The following is a 14,353-nucleotide window of genomic DNA, read 5'->3' as shown; positions in this document are numbered from 1 at the left end:
CAAAAACTCCCCCTCACCTCTGCGGAAGTTTCCATCTAATTATCGTTTTTCTTTCATGCCAACAAACTCAGCGGGACACAGGCTTGATCTCTATATATGTAAACGAGCGTACAGCTTTGATATGATCATTTTAAAACAAACAACGAACTTCAAATATGTACAGAAGTCATCACACTAACAATACACATCTATAATCCTCACTAAAACACTGCAAACACAAGCGGCCAGCTACATTTACAGTGTGGGATCACTGTTGGCTAAAACTAAATGAAGCTTACCCTACAGGCAGGCGGCTAGCTTCTGTTGCTAGCTACACTGTCGCTAACTAGCGGTACGTCAGCTAAAATACGCTTACTAAGGAAAGAGAGCCTTTGAATGCAGCTCTTTTTGAATAACTGCCTTTATTCGTCTTTTAAGGCGACTGTTTCCCGTAGAGCCGACACGCTATGTTTAGCTTATTTACCTCCTCGCTGTTGCTGGACTCGAAACCCGCATCTCTCCGCCGCCTGTGCTTCTCCTCCAGCCCAAGGAGGCGCAGGAGGGACGGATCCTCGCTTAACGCGAGGCCGATGTTGACGGGCCTCGGCCCTCCGGTAGGCAGCTCCGTCTCCTCCGAGCCCAACCTTCCGCGTCTGGTACGTTTCTCCGAACGCTGCCTGCTGCGAAGCGTGCACGGCCGGCCCGGAAAACGAGCCCGGGCCGGTGTCTGGCTACTCAAGCCCGCGACAGCAGCGGGAGAAGATAATCCGCCTCCCGATGCCGCCATTATTTACTACACAACAACACGGACGGCGCGCCAGCAGAGAGTGGCTGCAGCGATGAGTGGCAAGATGACTGCTGCGACGCAAAGGCGCGAGATAGAAAGAGGCACTAGTGCATCATGGGAAAACGAACTTTCCGCCCCGCAGAGGTGCCACGGTACTCCCACTCCAGTAAACTGGAAACTATGAGATGTTACTGATGCAAAGTAAACACTTACACACACTCTCACAACAGCAGTATCAGTATATCCACATTCTTTTCATCTTATGGTTTTTTTTTTATTATACTTTGGTTGTTCAATAACTGCAGACTGGAAGTCAATAGACACTTTATGGTCCAGCTAACCTCTTTTATATTGCTTATTGCATGCATGTGTTTTTTGGTGGTGTGCTTAATGTTTAGTTTTTCTTTAAAGTGTGCTTATGTAACCTTTCCTTATGTAGCTTTAACCCCAACACCAAGCAGGAGTGGCACTCCTAAGCTTCCTGTAGCCATATAACTGTCACTTACTTTATGCTATAAATGTGCAAATTTAAATTGAATAATTGTAAAAAAAAACATGTGTTTCTTCAAGCAATAAGTTTGAATATAGTGTAAAATATAAACTCACAATGCAATGATCTGCAAAGTCTATATTCTAAATAATTGTTTGAAAGGGATGATTTACAGACAATATGGAAACCTGCTATGATGTACAGTTTGGAGAGGCCAAGATGAAGGTCAGGATTAAAAATGAGCACGTCAGACGGACAGATCAGGTTGAGGGGTTTGGACAGTTAGAGAGGAAGAGAGAGATGGTTTGACAATGTGCAGAGGAGGGATAGTGGATATACATGCAGAGGGTTCATGTGACAGGGGATGATACTAAAGATAGGATTAAATGAAAGCAGATGATCCTCTGTGGCGACACCTAGAGGGAGCAGCTGAGAGAAGAGGAGGAAGAAGATTGTAATTAAATGAGTTCAACAACAATAGTAGTAGTATAAGAACTGTGGACTAGGTAGAAAGAGATAAAATTGTTAGAGCTGGTTAGCATGAAGTAAATTAACTCACAAAAGTCATTGCCAATAAATAAATAAATAATCTCCTCAAGGTCAGTGGCACTCCTCTTAGATCCACTCTAAGATCAGTTATACATTTAATAATATCAACTACTGTGTTTGGTGCTCTCTGGCCAGGTCACTCTTGAAATATAAGTTTAAACAAAGGATGTAATAAATATAAAAACAGTGGTACTGTCCGCTTCTTACCACCGGTAAACCCCGCCCACAGTGGTACAACTCGATGAACTTTATTCAAGCAGTTACACGTATCAGATTTGGTTAAAGAAAAATGTTCTTTCATACCAAAATCACTCTGTTTTTTTGTTTTGTAAATCTTAGCAATATTATTTCTATAATACCTAAAATTTCTTACTTTGCACACTCTGGATCTCTAGTGTTTTCTTTTTTTCTTAAAGCATCTAAAATACGTCTTAAGTATTTCATTTCTAATTTTGTTATTAAATAAAAACTATTTAGAACCAATAAAACATCAAGTTAAAATTTAGAAGGTATGTTTCCAGCAGTCGTCATAGTCCTCTGGTCTGTCATGTATTGACAACTATTAGAGATTGGTTTCTTTCTTCTGGGAAACACAAATAGCCAAATATTAACCTTAATAAGTTAAAGTTGTGTTTTCTGTCCTAAATAACTCTGTATGTGTGTGTGTGTGTGTGTACGCATGCAAGTAAGGGAGAGTATTTGTCAGCTTTTAAGATAATTTAAAACAGCAAAGTTGTTGTTTCAGTTCTCTAAAATGTCAAATAAGTACAGATATCTATTCACTTTGATTTTAAAGCTGCAGAGTTCATGCAGTACTCTGGCCATTTACTCAGTAAAATATTCATACCTTACATGAAAAGGAAGTCAGTATAAGTCAGTCTGGCACTCAAAAGTATCATCATTAAGTAAATATCATCAGTAAAATGATATAAAACCTAACAACACTGATCTAGCAGAATTGCCCCTATCACTGTTGTAACTGGGGAACCACGTAGTGAGTACTGAAATCTGAGACACTGCAGAATATAGTTAACTGAATAATGTAGTGGTGTAAAATTATCCAAACACAGCCACTTAGTCATATACCTTTCCCACTTCAACTGCTCTTCCACACAAATATCTGATGACCTGCTGAAGTTCAAAGCGAGAATCACAAAGAGGAAGAAAGTGATTTTGAATGTGGAATGGTTGTTGGTGTCAGGCTGGCTGCTTTATTTCAGTATTTCAGAAACTGCTGATCTGCTAGCATTTTCCCAAACAATCATGTCCATTTTGTGGAACTGATGAAGGATAAGCTAATAGGAAGGCAATAGTAACTCAAATAACCACCAATTACAACCAAAGAATGCAGAAGAGCACTTCTGAATGCACAACACATGAAATGTCGTAGCAAATTGGCTACAGCAACAGAAGACCACACCTTGAGGCCCTTAGTGCCAACTGGGCATTGCTGCTGTGTGATGCCATCATCTAAACATGGACCAGAGGGACATTCTGATCACACATTAGGTCAAGTAGTTGTTCTAAAGTACAATCAAGTATTTGGGGGATAGTATCCACACATTATTAGTAGTACACTTAATAAAAAAATAATAAATAAAGTCTATTCTAGTCTGTATAAAAGGTGAGAGTTCAACTAGATGTAGAGATTTAAAGAGATAAGAATTTGATCCAAAACACCTCAAAACAATTAAAATGATTCTTCATAAATTACTTACTTTCAGACTTATTCAAACTGAAGTGTTTTCCACATCATAAATATTTAAGTAAATATAATAATATAAAAAGGACAAAGACAGCACAGGAATTTGAGTACAGTTTAATGCAACAACTTCTGAAAAACAAAGAAAAGAAATGAAACCTTGAGGCTGACTGTCTCTTGACAGAGAACCCTATATACTGCTGTACTGTAGTATTTAAGATTGTATCATGTTTGGGACTTACAGTGTCTGACTTCAGCTAAATACAAAACATTCACTGCACTTGTAAGAAATAACTTGTTGGTCTACAGTGAATAAAATACGTTACAGGTAATGTGGAGGTAATATGGACAGAATTATGGACAAAATTAAAGAAGTCCAGCTACCTTCTTTTCAAGCTCTTAAGGATAGTCTGTAGAACATAAAACAACAGACACAATCCTCCATCAGAAAATGATAAAATAAGTGAATTATATAGTTACAGTTCAAGATAACTGACCTCTGGTGGCCGTGTGAGTAAGTGCACATGTGCTGGTGTCGCCACCTTTAGTTTTAGATCAAGTCAACCCACTAAAAACACAGAAAAACGAGATTTCTAGCACGTCTTTAACATTATAAAAGTGCAGTTTTACTCACGCTAAAGCAGTAGTAGCTGCGGGGTAAACCTAACAAAGCTGTGATGAGATTAAAGTGAGTGGACACGAACTAAAGTTTCCCAGTTGACTGTCTGGTATGTCTCTGCCTTCTGCCTCCAAACCATCCTGCTTCCTCACAGTGCAAACCCTGGTATGGCTTTCCAGGATAGCTTACACTGGAAGGATTAGTAAGAAGAAAAGGCCAAGGTGATCATGTAGAGTACTACCTGGTCTGTACAGGTCTGTGCAGTCTTCATTTTGACCATCATTTAATCTAAACACGTAATGACGAGTTGCAGTCTCTTCCCTTTATATTATGTATTTTCTGCTCCCTCCTCTCGCTCGGTGTGGGTGCTCTCATGAGCCTTTAGGCTGCTTTCTCTTGTAAAGCTCTTTGCACAGGTGAGGCAGGTGTATCTAGAGTTGTGAGCCGTAGCCTTGTGTGCGCTGAGCTGCTCGCGTTGAGCAAAGCTCTCGTCACACTGTATGCACGCATGTGGGTTGTGCCCGACTTGCTTGTGTGCCCGCAGGGCTAAGACAGAAGGAAATATGAGATCGCAGTCTGCTTCGGGACAGGGAATCTGGAGCTCGGAGGAGGAGCAGCCGTCTGTTGGAGGGTCACTGTATTCTTCGTGGTTATCTGCTCCCTCTTGTTTTATCCTCTTGCTGTCACCAGTCGCTCCTTGAGCTGCATGCTTGGGTTTACGCCCGCGTTTTTTGCCTTGCAGCTTAGCGTCACAGTTTATTTCCCTGGCAAATTTCTCCTGGTGCTGCAGGAGCTCTTCCTCCGTCTGGAAACTCTGATGACATTTGCAGCACTGGAAGGTGTTCAGGTCATCGGCTTGTTCTGGGGGCTGGGGGTGCACCGCAATGCGATGGCTGCGAAGTCGTGACGGGCTGGGGAAGGAAGCACCACAGTCCCTGCAGGGACACCGCCGTTCTTTACACTCGTGACGTCTGTGTTGGTTCAGCTGCAAAATATTAAACAGTAAGAAATGGTACACTGGAAGCCTCCAGCACAGAAAAGAAGCTTTAAAATGCCTGCCATGTCCTCACCTCGGTGAAGGTAAAGAAGCTTTTCTGGCAGTAAGAGCAGACAAAGGCCTTCTCCTCTGTGCTGTGGGTGGCCTGATGCTTGCTGAGCTCCTCGGAAGAGGAGAAGAACTTTTCACATTTGTAGCATGTGAAGACAGTGTTACTCTGAAAAATCAGAAGAAATATATGTTTGTTTGTTTGTATTCATTCTGTAAATATTCACAGTAAGAAATTTAATCAGCAACAATGTGAATTTCCAGAAAGTTGATTTTGTACAACTTGATGTAATGTTTCACCTCATCACAGTTGCACAATGATTGAAACTTGGACCACTGACTAACACCAGTTTCAAGACTGCTAATACTGAAATTTCTATGACCACTGTTGACCACGAGTGCTAATCACAGCACTGTAATATGATGAAAGATGTACTGTAAGGCCCCCTCTTTGGTTCAGAGATGGCTGTTCTCTTCTAACATAATTGCACTCCTTGCTCAAACCACACATATACATCTTCATCAGTGGAAAAGTGGCCACCGGCCTGTAGTTGTAAACATGCTGCATATTCTTGGTCTGGACTCTCTCGTAGGTCTGCTGTGCTGTGCCATCCACTTAGCCCATAGGTGTCAAACTCTGGCCCGCGGGCCAAATTTGGCCCGCAGCCTAATTACATTTGGCCCGCGAAGCCATGCCAAATTACTATTAGAGCTGGCCTACTGGTATTATACAGCTAATATATATATTGTTTAGTATTAAGCTGTGCTTGTTCCATATTCAGTTTTCCAGCAAAACTTATTTGAGTCCATAAGAAAAGATTCATTCTTATATCTGGAGGAAGATTTTTTTTTCAATAAATATTAATGTTAGCCCGCGACTTTGTTCCAGTTTTGAATTTTGGCCCACTGTGTATTTGAGTTTGACACCCCTGACTTAGCCAGAGGGTTGTTCGGTTTCCTCAACAGCGATCCTCTCGGCACATAAACACTTTCACTATATTACTTCGTTTGTTTGTCTGTATGGGCTGGTTCATGGCACACATTGACTTTCAAATGTCCCTCATTTGCATATTAACGATCATGAAACTGAGCTCATGGTTCATTATTAGTCAGTGGTGCTACTTTCAGTCGTTATGCAACCAAACTGTTTATAAAGTTGGGAAAACCTGCAGTCAGCTGAGCCTGAAGAAGTCACTGTGATGATGAACAGAATCAACTTTCTGGATTACTGGGCAATCATCAAGAAAACAGTGTGGGTTGTTCTTCATCATTCAAACATATATTGTCACAATTTCACAGTTCCAGCTTTTTAAATACATAGACTGTATATAAAAGATGTAATCCTCTTGCATATGACTTTGAGCAGAGGGTGGTATGTAGCCTTGTTGTGAAGCCAAGTGACACTACACATTCATAGGGTACAGAAGAGTAGACCTGAAGCCTACCCTGTTTGCATTTAATTTCTAACTCTTAGAAGAACCATAGTTTACAGCGTGAACATTATCTTGTAAACTAGCTATTGAGAACTTAAACTCAGGAGAAATGCAGTTACTAAAGCCACAAATCGTGTGAGAAGTACAGCTGCTTTCTCTATTGGACCTCTATATAATCTTTCTGTAATCAGAAGAATCTCCCCCTGCTGGCCACTGAAAAGAGTGCAGGTTTGAGGCACTTTTGCTTTAGCTTCAAGCCTTAATTATAATCCATTGCAGACGTGCAGTAGTTTTTGCATTGTAAGGTAAATCTCACAACGATCACATGATCACAAAAACAGGGAGGCATGCTGATATTGACATGGATTGTCATGCTCCCCGTGTGATGATGAAATACACTTCTGTCGGACCTCAGTGGACTCGTGGATGCAGTATGATCAAGGCTTCACTTTTCGTACCTGAACACATTTTCCATCATTTATCTACAGTCTATGTTCAGACTTGCTGCTTCTTGTTTTCCATACCAAAATGATTATTTTTATTAATACGTAACAAATTCAAAGATTAATAAATAATCCTGGAGAGTAAAACATTACACATCATGCATGAACTGCTGGGCGTATTTAGCCTGTTTTTCCCACCTGCTGCAGTTGCTGCTTGTACTGGTCCCGATGACTCTTCCTCATGTGTCTCTCTTTAGCTTTGGAGTTACAGAAGGTGATAAAGCACTGGAAGCACTGCAGACTCTCATGCTGGTCTGCCTCACAGTGAGAAGAGTTGTTCAGTAAGGGTGGACTTATCATCAAAACATGTAAGCTGATAATGTTGCTGTGTCTGTGGCGGTTAGAAAGAGGAGTCACATTAATGTAAAATGTCATCTTACAGGGGGCGACCAGTGGCTCAGGCTTCATCTCCGCAGAGGTGGACCTCATGTCGTTTCCGACAACCACCTGCTCGATCTTCATCATTTCCATGCTTTCACACAGCACCCAGCCGCGTAAAGCTGCAACATGAGAGACATGTGACTCAGAACTGCAAACCTCAACCAGTTAGAAGAAACTGCAATAAATAATAATAATAAAAAAGAAAACAAACAAGACCCCCCCCCCCCCCGAGTTAACAGGATGTTTCAGGGAGGAGGGGGATCATACATAATTCAAATCGGCTAGTATAAATAAAAGCAGCTCACGTTAGGCCTGAGCTAACTATTTAACAGAAGGATGGAGGTGAGGGATGCTGAGCTGCAACTAAAAGCGACATGACTCCGCTGGTATATTCAACCCGCACTATATTTTTATTTTGTAGCCTTCCGCCTACTGTGACGCTGCGCTTTTTCACTTTAAACATGCATTTAATGAGCAAGCAGAGGTTCATAAACAATTTAAAAACGCCTTTTTACCGTTCAAAGCATCCACTGGGCGAAACGAAGCAGCAGAGCGAAACGTGCCAAAGTCACGTGACACGAGACCGTCCGCTATCGCGAGATTGTGAACACCTTTTTCTCAAATGTTGGTTTCTCCGCCTATTTACTGAAGGTGTTTTATTATTAATTACTATCATTATTATACACTTTAAAAGATAGTTTCAACATACATCCGTAATGATGTTGAATAGAATGAAAACGAACAGGAATCGTGGCATCCTTGCAGTGCACCAGGTTTATGGCGTTCAAATGATTTAACCAATCAACCAATCACAACGCAGCACCAGGCTGCAATTAAGAGAATCGATAATTGAAAATTATACATATTTAAACCTGAGACTACTGATCCTAAAATATATTAAAATGTTAGCTGTACCTCTTGTTCACACTGAACTAAAAAAAAACTGGGTTCAAATACTTTTACTGCATGTAAATAGAACTCTTGGACTACCTGTTTAAATAACAGACTTAGTAAAAATAAAAATGGATAATAATAATAATTTAGACTTCAGCTGATTATTGTAATTAATAAGATCTTTTTTTCCTACAAGTAAAAACACAAGAGATTGAAAACAAGAAAAAAGAACCACAAGAAAAAGAATAAGTCTTTATTAAAGTATCATAGAACTTTATTGGTAATATTGTTTCACAAGGCAGACACATCAATGCAACGCTTGATGAAGAGTTAATAAGACGGCACGTTCTCTTTTCTTTAAATAATCTGTGAAAGACAAGCACAGGGTTCTGGGCGAAGGAAAATTAGATCAAGGACTCGAAGAAGCCGTTCAAACCCTTGCCTGCTTCTGCTGCTGGAATTCAGCAATTCGGCTTTCCATGACAGGCCTGAAGTGCCTGATCAATCCCTGGGAACACAGATGAGAGAGGAGAGGGGTTTTGGTCAGTTATCCTGCTGAACTTGAGGCAGAAAACAAACAGGGAGCTTTACAAATAATACAACATGTAATCAAGCTACTCGCTAATCAATTGTGAAGAGTGCAATGCAAACCCCTTGGCAACCTCTGGTCGCCATGGGGTTTCTACACATCGGTGAGGCTTTAAAAACACCTATGAGTGTAATGCTGTATTCTTCAATCTGTAACATTATCGTCCCTGCATTAGTTACACGTCACACACAGTAAGTGTACCTAATGCATTTTGAAGTATTGAGTTTCCCATTAATAGTTCCATGAAGACATGCATTTACCTGCACAGGCCACGCCGCACCGTCGCCCAGTGCACAGATACTGTGCCCCTCGATCTGCTTGCTGATCTCCCAAATCATGTCTATCTCTGCTGAACGTGCATCACCACTCGCAAAACGCCACATCATCTTATTCATCCAGTCCACTCCTGCAGAAAAACACAACAAGAAAAAACTCACACGTTTTAATTTAATGAAGGTGGTGGAGAAATATTAAGGTGTGCAGAACTGAACTGAAGTGGCATTTACCCTCTCTGCACGGTGTGCACTGGCCACAACTCTCATGCTTGTAGAATTCAATCAGACGGGCGATGGCTCTAATAATGTCAGTCTGCAAAAGTAAAACCCATCCACTCGTTTAACAGCAGTATTCTGCATTGCTTATTGAGCTAAATATACTATAGAGCTGACATATTTACCGATTTGTCCATGACGATGAGAGCAGCAGTGCCCAGCCCAGTCTGTGCCTGAATAAGGCCATCAAAGTCCATCAGCACATCTTCACACACGTTCTTGGGGATGAGGGGTGTTGAGGACCCACCGGGAATTACAGCCAGCAGGTTATCCCAGCCACCACGCACCCCACCTACCAGACAGATGTTTGTTCCAATTGAGTTAAAAAAAGGAAAAAGAAGAAGCACTTAAGGCTGTGCTTAAGCTAAGCTGTCTTAATCTTTTCAGTCCGTGACCCCCTTCACGCAGGAAGACTTCCACTACCTCCTTTTTTTTTCTTTTTCTTTTTTAATCCTATCAGGCAAAAATGATGTGATTTTTACATTTTTAGTGCATTATGTACCTGCGTGTCTCTCAATGAGCTCTTTCAGAGGAATAGACATCTCCTCTTCTACTGTGCAGGGGTGGTTGACATGCCCAGAGATGTTGAACAGCTTTGTGCCCGAGTTTCTCTCCCTGCCAAAGGAGACAAACCACGAGCCTCCACGACGACAGATGGTGGGCGCCACAGCTACAGTCTCCACGTTGGCGACAGTTGTTGGGCATCCAAACACACCTTCAAACACATTAGAGGGAGTGGTGTTGATATTTGAGACGTGCTTTTATTTTAGCAAGAATAATGAGGGCCCAGCAGAAGAAGCAGCAGTGATGAAAATGTAATTAATACAGAAACTTTTTTATTCTAACCCCGTCTCTGTAGACAGGAACTCACCGACATCTGCAGGGAAGGGGGGCTTCAGACGGGGCTTCCCCTGCTTTCCTTCCAAGGACTCGATAAGAGCGGTCTCCTCTCCACAGATGTAGGCTCCGGCACCACGCATCACAAACACATCAAAGTCATAACCAGAGCCACAGGCGTTCTTTCCAATTAGCCCAGCAGCGTAGGCTTCATTGATGGCCACCTAAGAGCCAGCAGAGAGAATATGAGGCTTAATCTGTATGAAATTGAGTTGGATGCAGGTGCAGCTACTTTTGTGTCTGAATCACCTCCAACTAAAAGACATTAGTTGTACAGCTGATTTTTTTTTTTTAATTTAGTCACATTACCAACTTTAATATGATCTGAAAGTATGCAGCTTATTATCAGTATCCAATATAACATTTAAACAACAAACAAATAAACACTTACTTTCCCCTTCCCAGGCCTTGAAAAATAAGACTAATTTAATTACTTTAAATATGGCTGAAGGGCAGTATAATAAATAATAATGGGTTATAATAATATTATACTATAAGCCCTTTAAAAAAAAAATCAAATTTCACACGTTATATTAATATTTTAAATCTGGAAAGGAAAGTAATCCATAAAGCTTCAGAATGAAATGTACGGGAGTCATTGCTAGAAGCAGACAGGATAGCTCCTGTCTGCCTGGAGAAAGTTTATATTAATCAGCCAAATTTATGGATCCAGGGAAGACTAGCTAGCACACAGGTGGCTTTCATGAAAGCAGATCAAAAGGTTTATTTATTACATGTTTAAGCCTGACAAGCAGGAGGTCTGGAAAAAGATTGTGACTGGCTTTTTGACTTAGCTGAAAATTAGTTACGTCCGACCAGCATTTTCTCCATAAACTGAAGATGATAGTGAGGTGTATGATAATTTTAAAGACTTGATCTCAGTTGTCTCTATCCATCTCTACCTGCAGGTTGGAGGACTCATTGTAGAACTCTCCTCTGATGTAGATGTAAGCAGCACGGGCTCCCATGGCCCTCCCAGCGATCAGGCAGCCTTCGACCAGCTTGTGTGGGTCATTCCTCATGATCTCCCTGTCCTTACAGGTGCCCGGTTCTCCCTCATCTGCATTCACCACCAGATACTTTGGGCTAACATACGAAAACAGAAACAAGTCGGTGTAATAAACATTACTGTCAAAGTAGCGGAGTTTATCTTGCACAAAGATAATTTTAATTTAATTTTATTCTATTTTATGAAAACTATGATAAACATCAAACTGATTGATCTATAAGAACGCCAGAAGCATTCCTTTTTAAAAATTAGTGTTGTAAGTGCTTGTATTTGCTAAAAAAAAAAAAAAAAGCACTTATGTGTTTATTATTGCTCCAAATGTAGTTACATTTTTGTAAAAATGTTACAACTTAGCACTAAAATTGCAAAATGATATCTGTGTCCTCACTGACCGGCCATCACTGGGCTTGTTCATGAAGCTCCACTTCATGCCAGTAGGGAAGCCAGCTCCACCTCTCCCACGCAGGCCAGAAACTTTGATCTCATTGAGAATCCAGTCGACTCCCTTCAAAAGAATCTCCTTAGTTTTGTACCAGTCGCCACGCTTCAAAGCCCCATTCAGCCTGTGGCACAAATATGAGAAGGTCACAACTGTGTTTTTGTTTGTTAAACCTCTCACCTTGCATCAAATTCACAAGAGAACAACACAGGGGTGTTACCTCCATTCATGTCGGCCATAAAGGTTGGTGAAGATTCTGTCCTGATCTGCCAGCGGTCCAAATTTAGTTTTCTTAGGAGCACTCTGCCAGAAAAGCAGAGAAAAAAACCAAACTGTTACTACAGTTGTAAGGATTTAATTTGTTTTATACTGGTTTTAACAACATGGGTCATACCTGTGCTGTGCTGTTGTATCGTGTGATAGAAGTCACGCCACCCTGACTGATAGCAGCTGGGGCACGGGCCACCCCGCTCACCACAGCTCGAGAAAAGGACAGCATCCTTTCTGCATGAAAAAATAAAAAAAAACAAGACTGAGCCTGAATCATTTCATTTTCAAACACTAATAAAAGAAAGCAGCTGCACAGGCACAGAGAGGTGCTGTTTAACCTGCTGTGACACTGAAGAAACCAAAACCAAGAGCTGATGTGACGATGCCTATATCCATATTTTACACAGTGAGTGGACATAATGAGGAGAGTTGTGGCTCAGGGGGTAGAGGTACTCCAGTCTGCATACCGAAGTAACTCTGAGCAAGATATTGAAGCCTGAGTCTCCCCCAATAAAGAAATCGAAGTGTGAGTGTGTCCAAAAAGGCGGACAAGGCACTTGAACTTCCAGTCTACTACCAGTCCATGCTGAGCAGAGTAAAGCTGTCTGTACTAGTTTGTGAAATACGCTGCTGTAAATGTAAAAAACAATGAGTTTCCCTTTCTGTCACAGATCACACACACACAATATTTACTGACATATCAGTGTCACTGCATCAACAACGTCATAACACTATCTTCTGATCATCATAATTTGCTATCTAATGGCCCTCTCAGCTAAAAACAAATCGGACTAAAAACACCTCAGCCTGAGTTTTATAAAATACATTTCAAACACAGAGCACCGAAACGAGAGCTAACATTTCATTTCAACACCATACATTTAGATTAGCTGTCAGTTTTAGCATGATGTATTTCTTACGGTGGTCCAGTGCTAACTCTTTTGTGATGTTATGTCAGAGCTAACCGAGTTAAGTAACGAAGGTGAAGGCGACTGCCAGCCATGTTATCAAACCTAATCCTGCAGCTGGGCTATTTTATCTCATACGGTCGCTAAAAGGGCGAGTGATTACTGGACAAAACTGATCAGGTCTGCCTTGCTTCAGTGTGATGACAGGAGTACACACCGCTGACCTCCATACTCAGATAGCCACCGCTAGCCTAGCGCCAAGCTAAACTGGCTAGCGGTTAACCTTGTAATGTCAGAATAAAAACACCGGTTTCACTGTGCAACGTGCAGATATTACATTTTTTTAAAAAGTAAATATGCGTTAAAAAAAACTGAACTCAAATCAAGCACAAACGTGCTGAGGTAAGGCAGCAGACAGTCAATCCTCTTTACCTTCTCTCTGCGTCCCGAGTTTATGAAATAAAGCGAGACAGGAAGCAGAGCGCACGGCCCGGATACATAATGCGGAGGGTTATTTAAAACACACTCACATAATGCCAGAGAACTACGAGGTTATGCACGTATTTTATTTTATGTTCATTGTTCACAAATTAGGCTTTTATATTGCATTTTAAACCCTCTCAAAATAACCAGCTGTAATATGGTCTTATATTTACCGAGCGTGCTTGTTTTCCTACATTTGGAAAAAAAAAACATTTTATACTGTTGGATTTTAACAGTTTTACTTTATAAAGCTACTTTTACTATATTCTGCTTTTTACATAATCTATTTAATTTATGTAACCTTTACTTAACCTATGTTGAGATATTAAGGGTTTTATAAAATGAACTGTTCTATTTTATTTTTTTATATAATTTGTTTACATTATTGTTAATTAATTTATTATATTTATAATCTCTCTCTCTCTTTCAGTTTTTACCATATGATAATTTTTATTGAGCTAATCTTGTCATTACAGATATTCTGTTATTTTGGATGTTTTACACCTTTTGGGATAATAAAGCATATCTTATTTTATTATAAAAACTATGGTAACCTTAAATTTATTATATGTTTTCAAGTTATTATAGTTCATTAGCATTTATAATCATGGCAGTTTATTAAATATCGTTATATATGATACTATTTATCATAATAATTACTTATTGTTTGTTAAACAATGTAGCAATATGGTACTGTAGTATTATGAAGCCACAAAGTATATAGGAAATACCAAAACATCTTATTTATAATAACAGGATCTTGTAATACACAATCAGAACATGCTCATACCACCATAATTATGGATAATTACTTAGTGTTTCACA

General features: G+C 40.4%; 3 protein-coding genes and 1 long non-coding RNA gene across 6 annotated transcripts in view; 1 reads left to right on the top strand and 3 right to left on the bottom strand.

Annotated features, from left to right (window-relative positions):
- kmt2ba (lysine (K)-specific methyltransferase 2Ba) overlaps nt 1–829 on the bottom strand; it is a 35,207-nt gene extending 34,378 nt beyond the window's left edge. For both annotated transcript variants that reach the window (XM_086281374.1, XM_086281375.1), the window contains exon 1: nt 464–829. In XM_086281374.1, the coding sequence (XP_086137500.1) occupies nt 464–766 (303 nt within the window). In that variant the 5' untranslated portion in view covers nt 767–829. The remainder of the gene's footprint in view (nt 1–463) is intronic.
- A 2,408-nt stretch (nt 830–3,237) lies between these two features.
- On the bottom strand, nt 3,238–8,082 carry LOC147303852 (uncharacterized). Of its 2 annotated transcripts, none has more exons than XM_086280339.1 (5): nt 8,004–8,082; nt 7,488–7,607; nt 7,246–7,361; nt 5,197–5,340; nt 3,238–5,111 (listed from the first exon to the last, which is right to left on the bottom strand). In XM_086280339.1, the coding sequence occupies exons 2-5, from the start codon at nt 7,576–7,578 to the stop codon at nt 4,455–4,457; spliced, it is 1,008 nt and encodes a 335-aa protein (XP_086136465.1). In that variant the 5' UTR covers nt 7,579–7,607; nt 8,004–8,082; the 3' UTR covers nt 3,238–4,454. The 2 variants fall into 2 exon arrangements, with proteins under 2 accessions (XP_086136465.1, XP_086136466.1); XM_086280340.1 differs by lacking the exon at nt 8,004–8,082 and adding an exon at nt 7,794–7,985.
- LOC147303851 (uncharacterized) lies at nt 7,096–8,747 on the top strand. Its single transcript, XR_015126871.1, has 2 exons — nt 7,096–7,415; nt 7,490–8,747. It is a non-coding gene; the product is annotated as an uncharacterized LOC147303851 (long non-coding RNA).
- Nucleotides 8,621–13,583, bottom strand: ndufv1 (NADH:ubiquinone oxidoreductase core subunit V1). Its single transcript, XM_086280338.1, has 11 exons — nt 13,478–13,583; nt 12,262–12,371; nt 12,088–12,170; nt 11,821–11,991; nt 11,322–11,505; nt 10,394–10,583; nt 10,025–10,237; nt 9,648–9,814; nt 9,478–9,559; nt 9,232–9,377; nt 8,621–8,890 (listed from the first exon to the last, which is right to left on the bottom strand). Exons 2-11 carry the CDS (start codon nt 12,364–12,366, stop codon nt 8,813–8,815), a joined length of 1,419 nt encoding a protein of 472 aa, XP_086136464.1. The 5' UTR covers nt 12,367–12,371; nt 13,478–13,583; the 3' UTR covers nt 8,621–8,812.
- Nucleotides 13,584–14,353: the final 770 nt, after the last annotated feature.

This window comes from Aulonocara sp. 'chitande type north' Nkhata Bay, linkage group LG22, assembly GCF_057382095.1.
Source record: "Aulonocara sp. 'chitande type north' Nkhata Bay isolate Kocher_YH1m ecotype deep benthic linkage group LG22, A_spYH_male_GT1.1, whole genome shotgun sequence".
Taxonomy (NCBI): Eukaryota; Metazoa; Chordata; class Actinopteri; order Cichliformes; family Cichlidae; genus Aulonocara; species Aulonocara sp. 'chitande type north' Nkhata Bay.
This window is presented reverse-complemented; position numbering and strand designations above follow the sequence as displayed.

Excerpts from the sequence above, each read along its gene's own strand:
- LOC147303852 (XM_086280339.1), bottom strand. The coding sequence starts at position 7,578 with ATGGAAATGATGAAGATCGAGCAGGTGGTTGTCGGAAACGACATGAGG. Across the intron at positions 7,362-7,487 it reads TGAGCCACTGGTCGCCCCCT|ACCAGCATGAGAGTCTGCAG; the intron begins GTAAGATGACAT and ends ACTGTGAGGCAG. Across the intron at positions 5,112-5,196 it reads GCTTCTTTACCTTCACCGAG|CTGAACCAACACAGACGTCA; the intron begins GTGAGGACATGG and ends AATATTTTGCAG.
- ndufv1 (XM_086280338.1), bottom strand. The coding sequence starts at position 12,366 with ATGCTGTCCTTTTCTCGAGCTGTGGTGAGCGGGGTGGCCCGTGCCCCA. Across the intron at positions 12,171-12,261 it reads GATACAACAGCACAGCACAG|AGTGCTCCTAAGAAAACTAA; the intron begins GTATGACCCATG and ends CTTTTCTGGCAG. Across the intron at positions 9,378-9,477 it reads GTGCACACCGTGCAGAGAGG|GAGTGGACTGGATGAATAAG; the intron begins GTAAATGCCACT and ends GTTTTTCTGCAG.